This window comes from Macrobrachium rosenbergii, chromosome 12, assembly GCF_040412425.1.
Source record: "Macrobrachium rosenbergii isolate ZJJX-2024 chromosome 12, ASM4041242v1, whole genome shotgun sequence".
NCBI lineage: Eukaryota > Metazoa > Arthropoda > Malacostraca > Decapoda > Palaemonidae > Macrobrachium > Macrobrachium rosenbergii.
In genome coordinates, this window is record NC_089752.1 from 17,362,785 (window position 1) to 17,382,600 (window position 19,816).

Sequence of the window (19,816 nt, forward strand, 5' to 3'; positions counted from 1 at the left end):
GCTACAACCAAAACAAAGCAGTAAGATTCATTCACCTTTGCAGAAGTGGTTCAGCTGCTAAGAGGAATGTCCTTCCCCCCCAACCTCCCAAGCGCTCAAAAAAGGCTCCAGAGTTACCAGAGAATGCAAATTTAGAACTTTTCTCATTTCAAAATGATGATAACAGTGATTATGAAGACTTCAACCATCTTACATTTCATAAATCAGTACCCTCTTATATAGCCAGTAATTTCAAAGCCGAACCGTCCATAGACAGAGATGGAAAAATTTTACTAGATGATTCTCTGATAGCTTTAACTTTTAGTGAAGGTCTCAAAGATAATTCAAATAAGTTTTTTGTTAGTAATCAGAACAAGGAATTTGCAGACATTTTCAAGCTCATTAATTTACCTAAGTTGAATTTGTGGCCAGAAGGGAAAATATTTGAAGAGAGTCATAAAAAGTTCTTTTTTGATACTGAAAACATTAAAATGAGTATCTCAGCCTTCCAAGGACACGCTGCACTAGCACAGATGGTACACGCCACTAAAATCAATGATTTAGAGTTTTTGTCTAAAGTAGTCATTGGGCCCCTCAGGAGGAGCATAGACTTGATTCAGAGTTTAATTCGCTCTTTCAGAAGTAGAGCACTACCTAAACTCCTTAAAGAAGACACTAAAAGTGTCATTATCAAATCTAGCATCAAAGAGATTTGGATATTAACAGATGAGCAAAAAACTGACATTGCTTCTTGCTTTCGGAAGGGTCCCCTCCCTAGAGGAGGGGCAGGCAGCTTTAGAGGGGGTAGATTTAGCTTTGGGAACATGTATCATAGAAACAGATATAACCTTTTCAGAGGGAACTTTAATTTCAGGAACAAGTACTACTCATTCAGAAGAGGGAGCAAAAGGAATAACTTTAGGGCGGGAAGAAGTCAAGGTGGACAGCCAAATAATTCAGGCTCCAGAGATAAGAAATAGTAATAAGTTTCTCTTTTATACAGATATAATTGAGCCTTGCTCAGAACCAGTGATCTTTGAGCCTTGCTCAGAACCAGTGATTATGGAGCCTTGCTCCGAACCAGTGATTATGGAGCCTTGCTCCGAACCAGTGAACAAGAAACTTTTCTCCGAACCAGAGATCTTGGAGCCTTGCTCCGAACCAGATTGCTTGGAGCCCTGCTCAGAACCAGTAATACAATATGATGAATCCTCAAGTACAAAGAAGGTTAAAAGTCGCGGGCCCCCCAGTAAGTGAGATAGGTAGGTCTTTAATTAATAGAATTACTAGTTGGACAAAATCTTCCCAATTCTTCATTTGCATGCAAGATCATAAGTAAAGGCGTGAGACTTCCTTTTTCTAACAGATTAAAAGCTCATAGATCATTAAAACAGTTTGGCAAAGAAAGATTTTACTCTTCTAAGAAAAGGGAAATACCTGAAAAAGAATGTAACAGATTATTGAATTTAGGAGTCATAGAACAGATTCCCAGAACTTCCTTTTACTTTTCCAACCATATCTTCTATAAAATTAAGCCAGATGGGACTATTCGACTTATATTTGACATGAAAGTGCTTAACACTATGATTAAAAAACCCTCCTCCATGTTAAAACCTAATACGATCTTCCCATACCTCCATTTAAACTCTTGGGCTTGCAAATTGGATTTAAAAGATGCTTACTGGCATATCCCTTTACACTCAAGTAGTCAAAAGTTTTTAACATTTAAATTAGGTAAAAGGAAGTTCAAATGGAAAGTAGTTCCCTTTGGACTAAAGATGGCCCCATATATTTTTTCAAAAATTATGTACACAGTAATCAAATACATAAGGAAGAAATACAATATTTTGATCTTCAACTACCTAGATGATATTCTAATACTAGCAAAATGATTTTCACAAATGCAAATCTCATGTCCTAACAGTAATTAAGATATTATCAAATTTAGGATGGAAAATATCATTCATCAAATCCATTACTGAACCAGTTCAAAATATTGAATTTTTAGGGGTACATTACGACCTAGTAAATAAAACTATGAGACCTATGCAGAAAAACATAGAGAAAAGCATGAATTTGGCCAGAATCTTCTCCAACTTAACAAAGTCTGATTTGAAACTCTATCAAATGTTAATAGGATCACTAAATTTCTGCTCGCATTATACCTTCTATGGCAAATTTGAACTCAAATTCCTGCACAGATTCCATGGATATTTCAATTCAGGTTACAGATCCATTCCTCCTTCGTTCAAAGTTCATTTAAAACCATGGGAAGAAAACAGCATGTACCAAAGTGTAAACATTCCGAACAAACAAATACAAACAGAGCTGTTTACAGATGCCTCCAACATAGGTTTGGGAGGAGCCTTAACAGAATCGGGTAAAACTCTCTCTACCAATGGATCATGGACAGAAAATGAAAATTTGTTACACATTAATATTAAGGAATTACTAGCATGCATTTACTCTGTAGAACACTTCAAAACCAGATTATCCAACAAAGTAGTGTTAATACATGTAGATTCCAAAGTAACTTGCTGTTGGTTAAGGAAACAGGGTAGCATTAGGAACAAAACTGCTCAAGATTTAATCAAAAGGTGACTAGATATAATGAATAACCATAACATACAAATTGTACCTAAATGGATTAAAGGAGGAAATAACACCATAGCTGACACACTCTCAAGAGATGTAAGTTACATACACCCAGAAACTTGCCTCAGCAATAAACTTTTTAATTTGATATGCTCAGAAATGAACTTTTTCCCTACAATAGATCTTTTCTCAAACGGTTCTAATTCAAAATGCAAAGAATTCTGTTCTTCTCTACCCAACCAGAAAGCTCTTGGCAACAATGCTCTAAACATTAGCTGGAATGGTCAACTCCTCTTTATGCCTTTCCCCGGGATACCTGGCCATAAAGTAGCCTTCAAGATACATAACGATGTAACAATAACTTGCTTTTCTGCACCATATCACAGGGAACAGACCATGGATTCCACTAGTGAAATCAGTATCAATGCTACACAGAACTACAAAGTGAACATAGACGATTGCCAGATAGTTCACGAGGACTCTACCTCACACTCAGCAACGCACCAATAGAATTTAATCGCCTTCAAAATATAAAAGATCAACTCCCTAGTGTCTTTCCCCCAGAAGTTTGCTCTAAAATAGTAGTCAGTTTGCGGGATAGCTCCAACAACAAATATCAAAACCTGTTCAACAGCTTCAAATCTTTCATACATCAAAATTATGGAGAAAACAACAAATTTCCCTCCTAGCAGTCATCTTATTCTTCAATCAACTCATAAAACAGGGGATTATCTCACAACACTCTCAAGGCTACAGAGCAGCCTTGGGTCCAGTTCTTTCAGTTACTTTCTAATTATTGCCTAGCAGAAGATAAATACATCAAGGCCATGATTTCAGGAGTAAATCGGAGAAATCCCAGGAACACTCACCAATTTCCTGGATCGGATCTTGACAAAGTATTATCATTTCTCAATACATCTAGAGATGACTCAATACTTTTCCTAACCCAGAAGACACTATTCCTCGTGGCACTAGCCTGTCCTCTAAGGGCTAATCAGTTCAACAGCCTCAGCATATCTAGGAGCACATTCACTCCTGAACACATAATTTTACGTAACCACCCTTCCTTCATGGCCAAAAACCAAAATAACAGTTATACTCCTACGGAGATTAGTTTTAGGAGACTTCTGAACAGGATGAAAATATGCCCAGTCAGACAACTAAACTTCTACCTAGAATACACTAATAAAATCGGTCGGGAAAGGAACATTGACAGGAAAGACCACATTTGGTTAGATGAAAATTTCAAAATTATGTCTTTACAAAAAATGAGACAACTGTTCCGAGAATGCATTTTTAGAGCCACCCAAAGTGTTCTGACACAATCAACTAACTTTCACTCTATAAGAGGGCAGCTTCTCAAGACTGCTATACGAACAACGGAATATCACTACAGGAAATAATGGCGAGAATGAACTGGAAAAGCAACTCAGTCTTCAGCACTTATTATGCTCTCCTCAGTTTACAGGGGTCTTTCGATGCAGTCGTTGCTGGACTGCACCTCCATCCCCCTGAAGTATCTGGTGAGCACAACTAGTGAGTCCGGAAGGCTGAGACTCTCTCTCCAGAACTGTAAGTTTACTTGTGAACAAAGGTTCTGGAGAGGAGAGGTGAGGCCTTCCGGACTCAAGGTCTAGTTCACCCTCCTACCCTTCCCCCAAGACCGAGGAGATCAAACAAGAGGAAATACATTTAGGAAGACCAGAAGACCTTGAATTCATAAATCCTTCTAATATTAGAAGTCAAATCATACACTGATAAATATCTATGTACAATTTACATAGTTTTAACAAGTTCAATTCTTAATTTCTAATATAAAATTAAATTTGCACTCTCAAAGTAACCACAAAGCAAGGAGAAAATTAAGGTAAACATACTAATTATTTGTTTTAGACAATTACAACTTCAAAATGTGAACAGCTGTTAGGTGTCAACTCGCACTTCACCTAGTGACTCCTCCTAAGAGGCGGAGTTTAGTGGATTGTACTGCCTTTTGGGGAGGAGCCAGGGGTGTGTTTAAGCACAACTAGTGAGTCCGGAAGGCCTCACCTCTCCTCTCCAGAACCTTTGTTCACAAGTAAACTTACAGTTCCCTGGGAAGATTACATATGAGAGTTCTTCAATTCTTCCTCAGAGCCAGCTGGGAAAGGAAAAGTCACCCAGACATGTTCACTTTTCCTGTAACCCACAAGCTCAAGAAGCACCTGCTTTGGTGGAGATCGGAAGACAGGTTGCTGGAAGGAAAGTCCCCTCTCATTCAGAACCCTTACCTGAGCTTTTATGCAGACACGTCAGACTTAGGGTGGGGAGCTCTCCTGGGAGACAAGGTCATCTCTTGGACATAGTCACCGGAACAGGAAAAGTTTCACATAAATGTGAAAGAGTTAAAGGCAATCCACTTGGGGTTGCAAGCCTTTGCCTTAAAGGTGTTCGGCAAGACAGTGGCAGTCTATTCGAACAATACCACAGCAAGTAGGGGGAATGCATTCTTTCTCCCTCTGCGAAGTAGCAAGGGACCTCCTCTGGGCAAATCGGAACCAGACAAAAATTGTAACCAGATTCATCCAAGGCAGACTGAATGTCCTGGCAGACCAGCTGAGCAGATGCAATCAAGTCATTCCCACAGGTGGACTTTAGATCCACTTATTTGCCTAGACCTGTGGAAACTGTGGGGGAGCCGACTCTGGATCTCTTCACGACTTCCAAGAACTATTGCCCCCCTTCATTTTTGTTCACCAGTTCCAGACCCCTTGGCATGGGCGACGGATGCCGTGTTGCAGGACTGGTTAAACAAAGACCTGTGCCCCTTCCATCCAATTGGGATGATCAGAGACATCCTAAACAAGTTCTGGTCCCACCAGAATGCGTCGATGACGCTAATAGCCCCATTTTGACCTCTAAAGGAGTGGTTCCCGGATCTCATAAAACTTCTGGTAGACTTTCCAAGGTTTCTACCACAAAAACTCAATCTGCTCGGGCAACCCCGTTTCAGATTGTTTCATCGAGACTTGTCAGATCTAGCTCTGACAGGTTACAGACTCAAGAAATTACTCAGAGCTAAAGGATTTTCAAGGGCAACTGCAGATTCTGTTGCGAAGTGCAGATACCAGTCATCTGCCAACGTCGACCAGAACAAGTGGTCTGTCTTCTGCACTTGATGCAGAAGTAATGGCATCTCATCTTCCAAGATGTCTCTAACAGAAATTGCAGATTTTCTATTATTTCTGAAGACCACCAGAGGTTTGTCCTCTTCCATGATTAAAGGTTACAGGTCCATGCTTAGCTCTATTTTTTGGCATAGAGGCCTGGACCTATCTGCTAACCAGGATATATCGAATCTTACTAGATTTTTTGACACTTTAAACAAAGGAATACGGAACTAGTATCATGGAACCTAGATGTGGTCCTAAAATGGTTCTCTAGCCCTGCTTTTGAACCGGTTAACTCCATCCCTTAGGAATCTTACTAAGAAGACCGTGTTCCTGGTAGACTTAGCCACTGCTAAAAGAGTCGGTGAAATACATGCAATTGACAAAAGAGTTGGATTCGCTCAAGGTGATGTGGTTTGCTCTTATACTCTGGGATTTCTTGCAAAGACTGAGACCCTGTCAAAACCCTGGCCTCGTTCTTTGAACATCAAGAATTTAATGCAAGTGTTAGGTTCGGAAGATGAAGAGAGAGCACTTTGTCCTGTGAGGGCTTTAAAATATTACCTACGCAGGACAGAAGATACGGGGACCTGCCAGTAACTGACGGTGTTCTGTCAAAGACCCCTCTCAACCTCTTACAAAGAATGCCCTTTCTTTCTTTCTAAAGGACCTCATTCATGAAGCTCATTCTCAAATTGGAGAAGAATTGTTTCCCGTTTTTAAAGTCAGAGCTCACAATATTAGAGCTGTAGTACGTTGTGAGATTTTAAGCACAGTCTCTTATCTTTCTCTTCCATTCTCCAAGCTACATATAGGAAATACATGTCAGTTTTTGCATCCCATTACTTAAGGAAGTGGAAACAATTTTCAATAACTGCAGTACCCTAGACCCATTGTCAGTGGCTGGCATGGTGTTGGGGGAGGAAATGTAGGAAGTATCCCTTCCATCCTGAATCTCTTCACTTCGACATAGGTTGTTGAGTCTTTGGGGAGCCTGGGGTGCTATGTACTGTACTAGGATACCCGCCAGTTTTTAGTGGATGGGTGGTGGTATTTTTAATTTTATGATGTAGGTAATAATAGTGTTGTTTTTTGTGATGGTACTGCACCCAGGGCAGGAGCAAATTTTTTATGCTTTACTAGCGATCAGAAAGGTCCTTTGCTTAAAAAGCTCCCACTTATGTAGTAGGCACCACTATGGCAGTATCTTCCTGCAGCAGCTCTCTTACCAGGTAAGGAAACAACAAGCATTGTATCAATGCTGGCAATTTTCTCTGTTTTCAAATTCATTACATGTACTGATGTTTTGGGGGTAGACGATGTCCATGCATCCAACCTGTCAATATGGGAATCTGCTATGTAATTACTTGCTAAGTTACTTATATAAATATGACATTTTTATGATAAAATAAAGTTTTATACTGTATACTTACCAAGTAATTACAGAATGGAAGCCCAACCTCCTCCCCTTGCATGGACATAAAGGCACAAATTGAGGTTCTTTGCCAAGTTGTTCCTCTCTTTCCTAAAAGTGGGCGCGACTGGTTACCTACACCAAAACAAAATAATTGCTACCATGAGTTTTCAAAGTTTAGCTGCCATACTAGTTAGAAACTATAGCTATGTAATTACTTGGTAAGTATATATAAAACTTTATTTTATCATAAAAATGTCGTGTTGTGAAGATGAAAGGACAAAAGAAAAGGAGTAAGATTAATTTGTTAGAGGAAAAAGTACTTAGAATTAAAGATGTAAGGAACAGGAAAAATTGACACAAATAGTGATTTATTTGTGCCCATGTATCTTCGATTCTGTATAACTTTGCTTTATTATACAGTAATTTTAAATTTGTTTCCCTTTAATCTTAAAAATGGTTTTGCTACAGACCCATTACTCAAGTAAACCCAATTTCATGGCTGGCAAAATCCCGACACTTCACCCCCGGTAAAAAAAAAAGTGTAGTTTACCTGTAACACTGTGGTATGTGTTTATGGATCCTTTGGCCTCTAGCAGCTCATGACTACACTACTTTATTAATTAATTTAAAGTAAAGTGTTTTGTCTGCTGACTTCATCCATTTCCGTCAACCAGTCACCTCCTTATTTTGCTAATTTGATCAGATTTTTTTTTTTTTTTAACTTAGTATCCCAGGTAGATCATCTTTACTGTTTAGTCCCCCCTCGATTTGGGACCACCTTGACATGGTGAGGGGGCTCTTGAACCACAAGAATCTGTTCCTGGGTTTGAGTCCAAGAGTTCCATATACCATTCTGTATTTTGAATTAATTTTTGTGGAATTTTCCACTTTTGCAAAAATTTATTGGACTTGATAAATAGGAAGAGATATAACTGGGATTGGGTTTATATCCGAAGCTAAGTAGTGGGAACTGTGGTAGGACCATCAACTGCCCGATAATGTTCGGACCTGAGAGATATCAGGCAGAACTATTCTTTAGGGCTGGACGACAGATTCAGGGGGTCTGGTTCTGGGGATAGGACTCTTGGCATTCTATCTGGTTTGCCCATAACATGATTAGGGTGGGGGTGATTGTATTCCAGTAATATTGTCTGTCCTAGCAAGCGGGTTTGGCTTACACTTGGGTCACTCTAATCATGTTGTGCCATCCCCTGTTGGGGTAGGTAGGGTAGGGAGTGGACATTTGGGAGTCGGTTCTCACTTGTGCCATTGGTGGAACTCCATGAAAGGCTGATGATATCTTTTTAAGGTTGTCAGGTTTATTTAAGTTTTTTTATACTTAAATCTTTATGCTAAGTAATTTTAAAGATTCAAGTACCCCTGGTCCCTCTGATGGCATTATTCCGGCACAGATGACGACCACTGCCCCAATACAGAGTAAATCTTTCTAGCATGGAATGGACAATTCTCTGCATAATCCAAATAATCAGAATCAGAGTGGTATTAAAACTTTAATACCGTATAAAACTCCCAAAAAGAGTAAATACCGACATGACCCAACCTTGACTCACTTCGACTCCCTCTTTGGGAGTGGAAGTTGGTCAAGGTTCCTAACCATGGAAGCTGACCAAAATATTTCAGCTTTAAAATTAGAAAATTATTCATTAAATAGACATCCAATGAAAAATATGTTATTTAGACAAATAAAGGAGAAAACTTGGTTTATAGACGCCACAACAAAAAGTCAGTCCAAAGACTATTTGTCTGAAAAATATAAACAGTATTAACATAAAAAGATACCCCAAGGTCCAAGATTGTGAGGTATATGTTGTACCAAGTAAAAACAGCACTATACAAATATTAAAAATAGCAAAAATAAAATTTGAGGGTGAAGATCTACCTCAAAAAATAAAAATTTTAGGCCAAAATAGAAAGTTAAGACCCTGTGTCCCAAAGCCACTGCAGTGTCAAAATTGCAGTAAGTATGGGCACAAAAAAAAATTGTCGTAATGAACCGGTATGCACTTATTGTAGATCTACAGAACATACCACACAGTGGTAGTGCAGTGAACCTAAGTGTGTAAACTGTGGGCAGAATCAATATGCAAGATCCAAAGAATGCATGTATTATATATACAATACAGAATTGAAAATACTACAAGAACGAATGGGGATGTCTATAAAAGATTCTAAGTTGGAATTAAAAGTGAGAGGAATTCAAGATCCGTCTAAGAAACACATATTCTTCAATAGCTAGAGCAAATAATGAAACAAAAATGCAAACAGGTAACAGACCACAGAAAAGTAAATCTCAAGAAGAAATTAATAATTTAGAAATAAAAACTAAAATGGTAAAGAATAAAGAAACAGGTACAAATAAAATGGATAATATTTTATCCAATTCATTTGAAATATAAATGCAAATAGAAACACAGAAGGATGCTACTACTGAAATAACAGAGGAGGGTCATGATAAAGATAAAAAAAGGCCTTTGGAGAGAACATCACCCAAATGAAGAACCAACTAATATGATGGCTGTTAACATTTAAACCAAAGTTAAGGACATGAAAAAAGGAACAAAAACAAAAACAAGCTAAGAAAATAGCTTTATCTCCTAAAATAATAGTAAAACCTATGAAGGCAGATGTCAAAAATACTGAAGAAGTGAAAGAGAACCTTACCATAGATAACAGTGATTATGTCAAAGGAGAAGAGATTACTTCTCCAGTAATTGGTAGAAGAGCATATGAAAAAAGAAATATACATGATAATACATGTGGATGTAATGATTGTTTCATTGAATTATGCAGTAACAACAAAAGATGGTTTAACAAACATTATAAGAAATTTTATGAAATATAGGAAAAAAGAAACCACGGATTTGAGTACCCATGAAAAAGGTTGCATGTGCATTGAGCACTTAGTATATTATAAAGAAAAAGAAATGAATGTCGTGGGTAAATTATTAGAAAAAATCCAAATAGATAATACGAAAAAAGAGAGTAAAACTCGACCCCTGTAACAAAATATTTTCAGTAGCTATATTATACAATGGAACGTAAATGGTCTACAGACCAGATTACATCTGGGAGAAGTACAATGGTTATTAAAAGAATTTGAACCAATGATATATTTACATCATGTCAATAAAACAATGTCAGCAGTATGTAAATATACCCTAGCATCAACATCACTAGAGGAAGAAGAAAATTTAGGTACAGCCATATATGTACATAACAAGGTATTTTACAACAAAGTACCTGTCAACATTACTGACTTGCAAATATCAGGTATTAAAATTCGGATAAAAAAAATGATAATTATGTAATTTATAATTTATACAATCGGCCTAATAAAAATTACGACATTGACAAACTTAAAGAATTACTTAATAATGCCAAGGAACCTACATTAATAGTAGGTGATTTTAGTGACAAACTTAAAGAATTGCTTAATGCCAAGGAGCCTACATTAATAGTAGGTGATTTTAATGCTCTCAGCCCGATGTGGGACTGTAATTGTACAGACTCAAATAGAGCAGGAAGTAAATAGAAGAATTCATAGACTCATATGACATGTGCTGTATAAATAATGAAATCAGCACATAATTTTCTAAAGCACATGGAACATTTTCCTCAATCGACTTAACTCTGTGTACAACAAACATAGTTGACAGATTGGATTGGAATACAGTTGACGACTTGCATACAGTGATCATTTCCCAGTATTAATTTCATTACAGTATTACAAAAATAATCCCACCAAGCATGTGTCCAATATAACATTTATAAAACTAGATTGGAAGCAATATGAATTCCAGACCAGGAATATCCACCATTTGAATATTTAAAAGACCATAATGAAACTATTAGCTTAACCTTATCGATTTCATTAAAAAATGCACTGCTGATAAACAGTACCAAAAATCAAATCTCATCAACAAAACACAAAGTCCCATGGTGGTCTGAAAAATGAACAAGAATTAATAAAAATAAAACGCAGAGTTAAGACGATTAGATAATTTAAATAGAAAGTTCAGTAAAATAAAACAAAACATTTTACCGATATTAGAAGGAACTTTACAAAAATGACTATATTATTATTAGAAATGATACATTAAAACCTCTATAGAACAAAATATCCATAAAATTTAAAAGAGAAATAATTCAAGGAAGAATCATTTCATGGAGGAAATATGTTTCAGATCTCTCTAATAATACTCCTATGCAAAAAATATAGGAAAAACTCAGGAAAATAAATTGTACCCATGTTAAACCACCTATACATGCCATAATAAAAGATTGGAAAAGATACTTGATCCTAAAGAAACAAGTAATGTAACAGGAGAAAATGTAGCAAAAGTAAGTAGTGACAAAAATTTAGATGAGCATTTCCGCACAAGGAAAAAACAATAGAAGATATATTTTAATAGAAAATTTAACATGGAAGAGTTGGAATTTGCTCTGTTGGAATTAGCAATAAATCTGCCCCTGGAGGTAGCAGATTACTTTGAAATGATATGCCATTTAGCACCTTTGGCAAAGACATACTTGTTAGAGTTTTATAACCACTTATATGGCTTTGAAATTTATTTCCTGATGAATGGCGTAAAGCTATAATTATTCCTATCCTCAAACCTGGAAAAGGTCCCAGTAATGTCAACAATTACAGACCAATTTCTTTAACAAGCTGTTTATTGAAATTACTAGGAAAAATGGTAAATGCTCGACTAACACGGCACATTCGAGAAAATAAAAATTTGACTCCCACTCAATTTGGGTCACAGTGTAACAGATCTACACTGACTGTCTGTCTAACTTGGAAGACCACATACGAAGAGAAATTAAAAGAAAACAAATTCTGTAGCCGTCTTTTTTGACATTGAAAAGGCATGTGATACTACGTGGAGATATGCAGTATTAAAAATGTTTCATAAAAATAGCATCCGTGGACATTTACCTAGGTTCATCCAAAACTTTCAGACAAATTGCACTTTTCAAGTGAAATTGATGATGTATTGTCAGGTACATTTCCCACTTGAAAATGGTGTTCCACAAGGAAGTCGCCCTTAGTGGCAATAATGTTTACTTTCAATAAATGATATCAGTAATAATCTGCCTATTGGAATTAAAAGTAACTTGTATATGTGCGATTTTACCATATATTATTCAACATCTAGCATAATAAAACATGTGCGAATCCATTAATAAAACTATAATAAAACAGATGAATGGGCCTTATCTGTAGGGCTTTAAATTTTCTATACAAAAGACTCAAGTAGTAATGTTTTATAAAAATAAAAGGGGAAAAAGGTGAAAAATAGATTTAAAAATCAGAAATCATTCCATACCAATTGGCCAAATAGCAAAATTTTTGGGGAATAGTATTTGATGCTCACTTGAACTGGAAAGCCCACATAACATAGATGAAATCAAAGTGTAAAAGAGCATTAAACCTAATTAAAAAACTATAGAACACTACTTGGGAAGCCAATAGACATACCCTTACTGTACTGTATAAAGCAACAGTGCTGTCTATCATTGATTATGGAAGCGAAATATACGGCTTGGCATCAGATGCAACACTGAAAACGTTAGACCCAGTTCATAATGAAGGCCTTAGAATATGTTCAGAAGCTTTTCGATCATCACCAACATCATCTTGACAAGTTGAATGTGGTGAACTACCTCTCTATCTCCATAGAGAGCTAGCAACAATGAAGAGTGCTCTGAGAATTCAGACAAATGATTCTCAACCAAAAAAAAAATTATTTGGATTAAAGATGGTTTTATAAACAGTCATCCACCTCTTTCCCAATTAGAGCTAGAAGATTGTTTGAGTTGCTAAATGTAAATATACAATTACCTTTAATATTAAAATTACCTCCTCCTTGGATAATGAATAAAATGAGAATTTGTACAAAAAGTTATTCATATACCCCAGAACACCATAGACAGCATACAGTAGAACATATAATCCGAAAAATCCACATTACGCACATATACACCAAGAATCTAAGTCATAATAAGGAGGATATGCAGTATCCCCGGACAAAACGATCAGTTCTCTACTAGATAATGCCTCAGTATTTACAGCTGTATTATGTGCAATAGCATCAACCATAAAAATAATTAAAGAAGCCTCATGTAATAATTTTGTGAATTATAGCGACTCTGGAAGCGCTATAGAAACCATTCAAAGCTATGATAAAAAAATAATATTGTACAGCAAAATTAAGTTTTCACTCTATAAATTGTATAATAATGAAAAATAGTGAATATGTTGGATCCCTGCCCGTGAGGGATTGAAGGAAAATGAAGAGCTGATAAGCAGCTAAAGCGAATCCATATGACAAGAGCAAATGTAGACATCCCTAATTAGGGACTGTATAAGATATATAAAAACAATCATTGTAAGTAAAATGGCAAAATATATGGAATGAAGAACCTGAAAATACAATAAAATGATACAGATAAAAATCCAGTGTTGGAAAATGGAGTTCGTCATATCAGAGAGACAGACACACACACAAGTAATTCTGACTTGTCTTGAATAAACCATACTAGTTTGACACATGGACACTTAATGAACAGCCCATGTGGCCCTCCTCCCAAATGCCCAGATTGCAAAGTGTTGATAACTGTCAAACATGTATTGTCCAAAATATAACCTGCAGTGATTATCAAATTTTGGAAATAGATCAGTGAAGGAAATTTTATCAGAATCTTATTACATTTTCAGTAATACCAATTTTAATGTTCATGTGGAACTGTGAGTTAGTTGATAAAATATAAAAAGCAAATAATAGAAATACGAAAACCCATAGGGGCCTAATGAATTTTAAAACAACTGAATTTTAAAATTTTAATAAATTTTATTTTAAATTTTAATATACCTTTTTAGTGAGTATATATGGAAACTTGAGTATGTATGTATTTATTGTGTGAGTGTGTTCCAGTATGAGAGCACGTGCCTCTGTGCAGTTTTTAACTTCATTTTCATTCATTCATCACTATATTGAATGATATATTTGGTTCCAGTGCTAGGCTTCTAGATGACAGGTCTAGGCTTCAAGCCTAGACCTGTCATCTCATCCAAATCCATTGAGCCAGCCCTATGAGAGCTGATAGTCAAATCAGTGTTCTGGTTGAACTGTTTTAATAATAATAATAATTTACTGTTTAGAAGGTTTTCCCCCATCATTGGGGTTGCAGGAGAGGTAAATTTTCTTGCTCAGTTTATACACTGCCTTTGATTCAGCTAGTGACGTGTCTTCCTTTTCCCAGCTTTTTATTTTGAATGTTGGTAATCCATAACTAGTAAGCAGTGGATGGTTACAGTAACTACTTATTGGAATATGTTATTGTTTTGTTTTTTTTCAGGAAATTCAGGTTTCATATTTATATGTAAAAGCACTATTTATCTAGTTTAATTTGAGGAATGAGCTTTTTGTTGTTTCTCCACATCCCTGTTTCTTATTTTTCTTTGCCTTGGTGTTAATGAGTTGGTTATCTCTGTTTTTTGTTATCAATCTTGGTGCCTATTTTGGTGGAGTAGTAGTATTTTGTGCCTTAAGTAACTGTTTATTCCAAGTCTGCCTTTATATTTGTACTAATTTGCCTTTTCTATTAAAGTGTTTTCTATTTACAATTCATTATTATTTGTAAATTAGTTTATCTTTTTTGCTTAATTGTTGTACCCTTGTGTATTTGTATTTTACTACAAGCTAGCAGAGTTTTCTCTTTATTAATGTTCACAGAATTCTATTTTGTATATGGATGTTTTCATGCCTCATCCTTTGCTATGTTCAAGGTACAGTATACGTAGATGCTGCAGTAGTTGTGCAATAGATACCATGATGAACCTTGTTATTGAAATGTCAGAGTTAAGATAGGGCCCCACATTAGTTGAGCAGAAGTCTGACTGGGAATACTCTGTGTGGTTAACCTTTGTAGGGATAGAAGTGGTCACAACAGATTCCATAATTGGGCTAGTAGAGGTCATCTTTATTGCTGTAGAAGGTTCTGATTCTGCAGAGATTAGAGTTTTCTGCTGAGATGTAGCTTTTTTTGTTTGCTTTATCGTAAGTCATCATGTCTCCTTGGGAAAATTGGTCCCTTGCGTGCAGTTTAGTGATTGGTTTCTGCAGCTGCCATTCAACAGGTCTTGGACATCAGCAACACAGCCAGACTCCTAGTTATGGTATTGGAGGAAGTCTAAAGAGATTTTTTTTATGGCAAGATACTAAGAACCTCAAGGTTAGTGATCCACAGAGTCCTCCTCCATTGGAGTTCTTATCTTTCTTAAACTTACCAGATCAAGGGTGGGAATCCCACCTAGATTTTCAAAGCACAGGGACTTTGTTCCACTGGGGCAAAGAGCAACACATCAGCTGCTTGGAGTTGAAAGTATTCTGTATAGGTCTTCAGGCCTTCAGTATTAACATAAGAGTCAAGGAAAAAGAGTGACATGTAATGTGAGTATTTTATGTAAGGAATCAAGAGTGGTAATAATCTGGAGGTTTGTTATAGAAAGGTACTATGAGGTGCAGACCCCAAGCAGAAAGAATGAAGTCTTTGCCCTTAGAATATTTGCTACATCCAGACATCTGTAATCGTCAGTGAGAGTTATGGATCACCTTTTGGTGGAGCTATTAGCAACCAGTTTCATATAAAAACATCCTACTCCCATACGCAGGAGCTTAGATGATAGATGTTCTCTTGCAAGCATGGAACAGCCTTTAAGTGTGTTTTTCCATTCATTCAGCATAACCAGGGTGGTGTTGGACAAGTACAACACCACAGACTCCTGTCAATGAATTTAGTGGAACTACTTAGGCCACAACAGGGATGGCATCTCTTAAAATGTTATTTCTTTACACTTTTAGCTTATCCATTGACATCACAGATGTTGAGACTTTTAGTAGAAGTAGCCAAGCCATCTCCATTCCTTGCAGTTTTGACTTTTCACCTTGAAAGCAAAGTAGAAGCTGTACTGATCTAATCAACACATCTATTCCAGTTTTAGCTGATTTTCTCTTCTCCATGCATCAGAACCAACTATCAGGACTTGAAGTAGGTTTGTCAGTGGAACTTAAAAGATTGACATTACATTGAGGAGGTTCTTCAGAAGACAGTTGAACCGCTTAGATAGGACCTTTCATTAGTTTTGAAGAGACATGTTGAGCTTCCTGAGTAATATTTTGATTGGGTGTCTATAAACCCTTTGCCTGTCATTCTTAACCCATACCAAGAGTAAAGAGGACTTTCAGTGTTGTATGGTGAGTGATTCATCTTTATAAAGAATGGAAAACTCTAGAGAATGTATGTCATGACTGTGCCTTTCTACAGGTCATTTACATTTTCCCATACAAGTTTTCTTGAAGCCATTTGGTAATGTAAGGGATGGTGATGCGCCACAGGTCAAGATGCTTGTCTACTACTTTACTTTTTGAACTAAATCTTTCTGTTATTTCGTTTAATGACTGGCATATATAGCCACCAACCAACATTCACTACTCATTATACCCTGTAGTAGCAGCAGGGCAGGTGGTACTTGCTTCAATTAGGTTTCTGGTCCAGCAGGCACATCCTCGTCATCACCCTAATCATCTTATTACTCACTACAGCATCCTTCAAACATAGGGCTTTTGAGGTTATTTCCCTCTCTGTAATCATTTTTAGCCTTTTACTTTGAGTCAGCTTCCACTCCTTTTCTTACTTAAGTCAGCTTCCACTCCTTTTCGTCCATCTTGCTGTCCAACCACTCCAACTCCCTCAGTGAAACCTCATTTCACTGTCTTTAGCATTGCATGGCTGAAAGTGATCCAGCACTTGTGTTACAGCCAATTTTTATGAATGGATATAATGGAAAGTGCCGTCAGTCTTGCCAGTATTACCATATTGACTTACAAATTATTAACCTTGGTGATTTACTGTGTATGTTAGGAATTTGGCTATGTGAATGCTACTATTTTTTTTTTTTTTCTTAAAGAACCATGGCCTCAATTGCTTATCTCATTTCTAGAATATCAAAGATAAATTCCGAAGGCCTTAATGGACCAACTGTGAGTTTTAGTAGCTGGACCCTTCCCATCTGAATTGTGATGTGTGCACATTTTAAGTAATGGGTTCTTGGTGTGATAAATCAAATTCAAGAAAGTAAAATTACTCTGCTTCAAATTAACCCATTACTGATACCATGTAGGTTCATGGGTGGGGTTGCTGACTCTACTTAACAGGAGTAATATTTCAGGAGGTTTTTGCAGACTTTGATAGTAGACAGTTACAAGTACAGTAATAGCTGTGCACAAAAAAATAATTTAATTTTTAAGAATTGGATATTTTACATGCATTTTGATGATTAAGGGACAGATGGCAAAAGGCTATACAATTGCAAATGAATGTGAATGAAGCCCTCAAGTCTGTTGTCAAACAAATTTAAGGAATATTAATAAAATGTATGCTTTTGAATTGTTTTTTTAGTGAAATTGCATTAATTAGATTAAATATTTAATGTTCAGAGCTTAAAACTGAGCATTCATTGAATTTCTCACAAATGATTTTAATGGTGCATATTATAATATTCTTAAAATTGGCATGGGAAGTTTCTTGAGGTTTTGATATATCATTCCCTGGTTTTATGAAAGCATCATTTTTATTGTATTAGGAGCACGATTGAGCATGTTGATCTTGCACCTGTACAGTTATAGTGATTGGTTTTGTTGTGATTAAAAATTTGAAACCTGCAAAGATTATTTTTTAAAAATTTGGTGTGTGTATTGAAATGAATTTTATGTTAAACAGGTAAATATGAAGTACACACAAGTAAAAAACTTCGTAAAGAGATTGATGCCTATCATCCTTCAACCCCTGAACCAAGGGTCCGCAAGGAAAGTGAAAATGAAATGTCACTGTTTGGTGGCTCCCCACATGCTTCATCCCCTCCTGCTGATCCACCAGAACCTGAGCAACTTATTGAAGCATTGCAGGTAAAAATTCTTAGGCAATATCATATCATTATTATGCAGATTCCAAGGAGTTAGCAGCTTTTATGACTGACACTGGTAGATACATAAAAATTTCCTGATGGTTTAGAAGTTTTTATATTTAGTATTTATAACATTCTTGTTTCTTTTCTTATACAGAATTTCATGCTGAGAATTTGTGTATTGTATGTCAATGGCTATTGTTTTTTTTAGGGGGATAGGATGTAATAGGAACCTAGTAAGCATGTTATTATACTAGTAGCCATTAAGACGCAAGGAATAAGAGGGCCTTGTATTCCTCATTGTTCTTTTTCTCTTTAGATTAATAGATGTGTGATATATTTGGTTTATGTGGCTTTTACTTTGAAATTTGAATGCCATTTTGTTTTAAAAGAGTACCTCCAGTTACCAAGTTTTTTAGCAGCTCTGGAAAGTATTGCAGATAATTTTGTAATTGAAGTACTCTCTTCCAACAAAATTGCATAAATACACTTGGACATTCCCAGATAATAGCCATAGAAACCACATACATCACAAAGCTAATTAATATAGAGCAAAAAAGAATGCTGAGGAATGTTAAGAGATACACAGGAGCAGATGATGGCAGCGATCGTCAACTTGTTATTGCCACACTAAAGCTGAAAATAGAAGAGTTAAGTTATTGGTTTTTTGATTCATAGCATATAGAGTAGTACAAAACAGTTAAACCATAACTTCTTTGAGCTTTGGATATGAGGTTGCTGTTTTTTTGAGTTGTTCCGACACGATATACAAACCATCGGTCCTTTACACTAGGAATTACTTACGGCAAAGCGGGACACGGCTGTTAAACTCTTGAACAAGGTGGTTAGGCAGTAACTACCGTCAGGTAGGCAGGAATACCCGCCTGCCCGGATGTAAACATTCCAGTTTGCTTTCAGCCATCATGCGTCAGAGACGCATTTTCGGATCTCTTTGCCTGACTGTCGTTAAGCTCGTTATTATCCTGGTGGAATCTTTCTGTATTTGTGTTTATATATTGCGTGTGTTTTGATATTTGTTAATACAAACCCACAATTTGTGATAGCCTTGCATAAGCCGTCGTTCCCCTGCCTCTGTGTCTTGGGTTTGATGGCCAAGGGCGTATTTAGAGGGGCGTAACAGAGTGGTAATGCTTCTCTTCAGTAGCCTTCCAGTAGCCCTTTATTTAGATACTGAAGGCGTTCCCCTGTGTGTTCGGAAACATTAGATTGGGACATACAGAAATATCTTTGCTCCCCTGTACTGATCGGGACGTAAGAGTTCGCATCCCTTCTTGGGCTCCCGCCCTTCTTGTACAAGGGCATGACAACTTCCTTTCTACTTGTGCTGAGTGTTGTTTTCGCCGCCTGCGTTAGAGAGAGTTGTTTGTGGGGGGGAGGAGGTTGCGGCCGTCGTCGGTAAGTTCTGCTTCCACGGTGCCCTTGGTGGCCTCCTCTTCTTTCTTTTCTCTCCCTGTAGGTTCTTCCTTATCTCTCCTTAGCCCTCTTGCTCAAACTCACAGGCTAAGACCGCGTAGAGGTAGGTGACCCTCTTCTAAGGGCCTCCTCTCGCTGCATAGGGCAGTTCCTGCAGTGAGAGGAGTCTTCCTCTACTAATCATCTTTTGCTTTTTCTTTCAGGTTGACAGTGAGCATCATGAGGCAGCAGTAGTTGGCTGGATATCTCAGA

The 19,816-nt window shown here is 36.9% G+C and overlaps 1 protein-coding gene across 2 annotated transcripts in view; it reads left to right on the forward strand.

Annotated features, from left to right (window-relative positions):
• The window catches only part of LOC136844418 (regulation of nuclear pre-mRNA domain-containing protein 1A), an 88,444-nt gene that overhangs the window by 47,461 nt on the left and 21,167 nt on the right, over window positions 1-19,816 (forward strand). Inside the window, exons 1-2 of one of the 2 annotated variants that reach the window (XM_067113590.1) lie at window positions 586-1,228; window positions 17,947-18,131. In XM_067113590.1, coding sequence (XP_066969691.1) covers window positions 706-1,228; window positions 17,947-18,131 — 708 coding nt within the window. In that variant the 5' untranslated portion in view covers window positions 586-705. Of the gene's footprint in view, window positions 1-585; window positions 1,229-17,946; window positions 18,132-19,816 lie in introns of those variants that run through there. The other variant, XM_067113591.1, reaches the window with a different exon arrangement.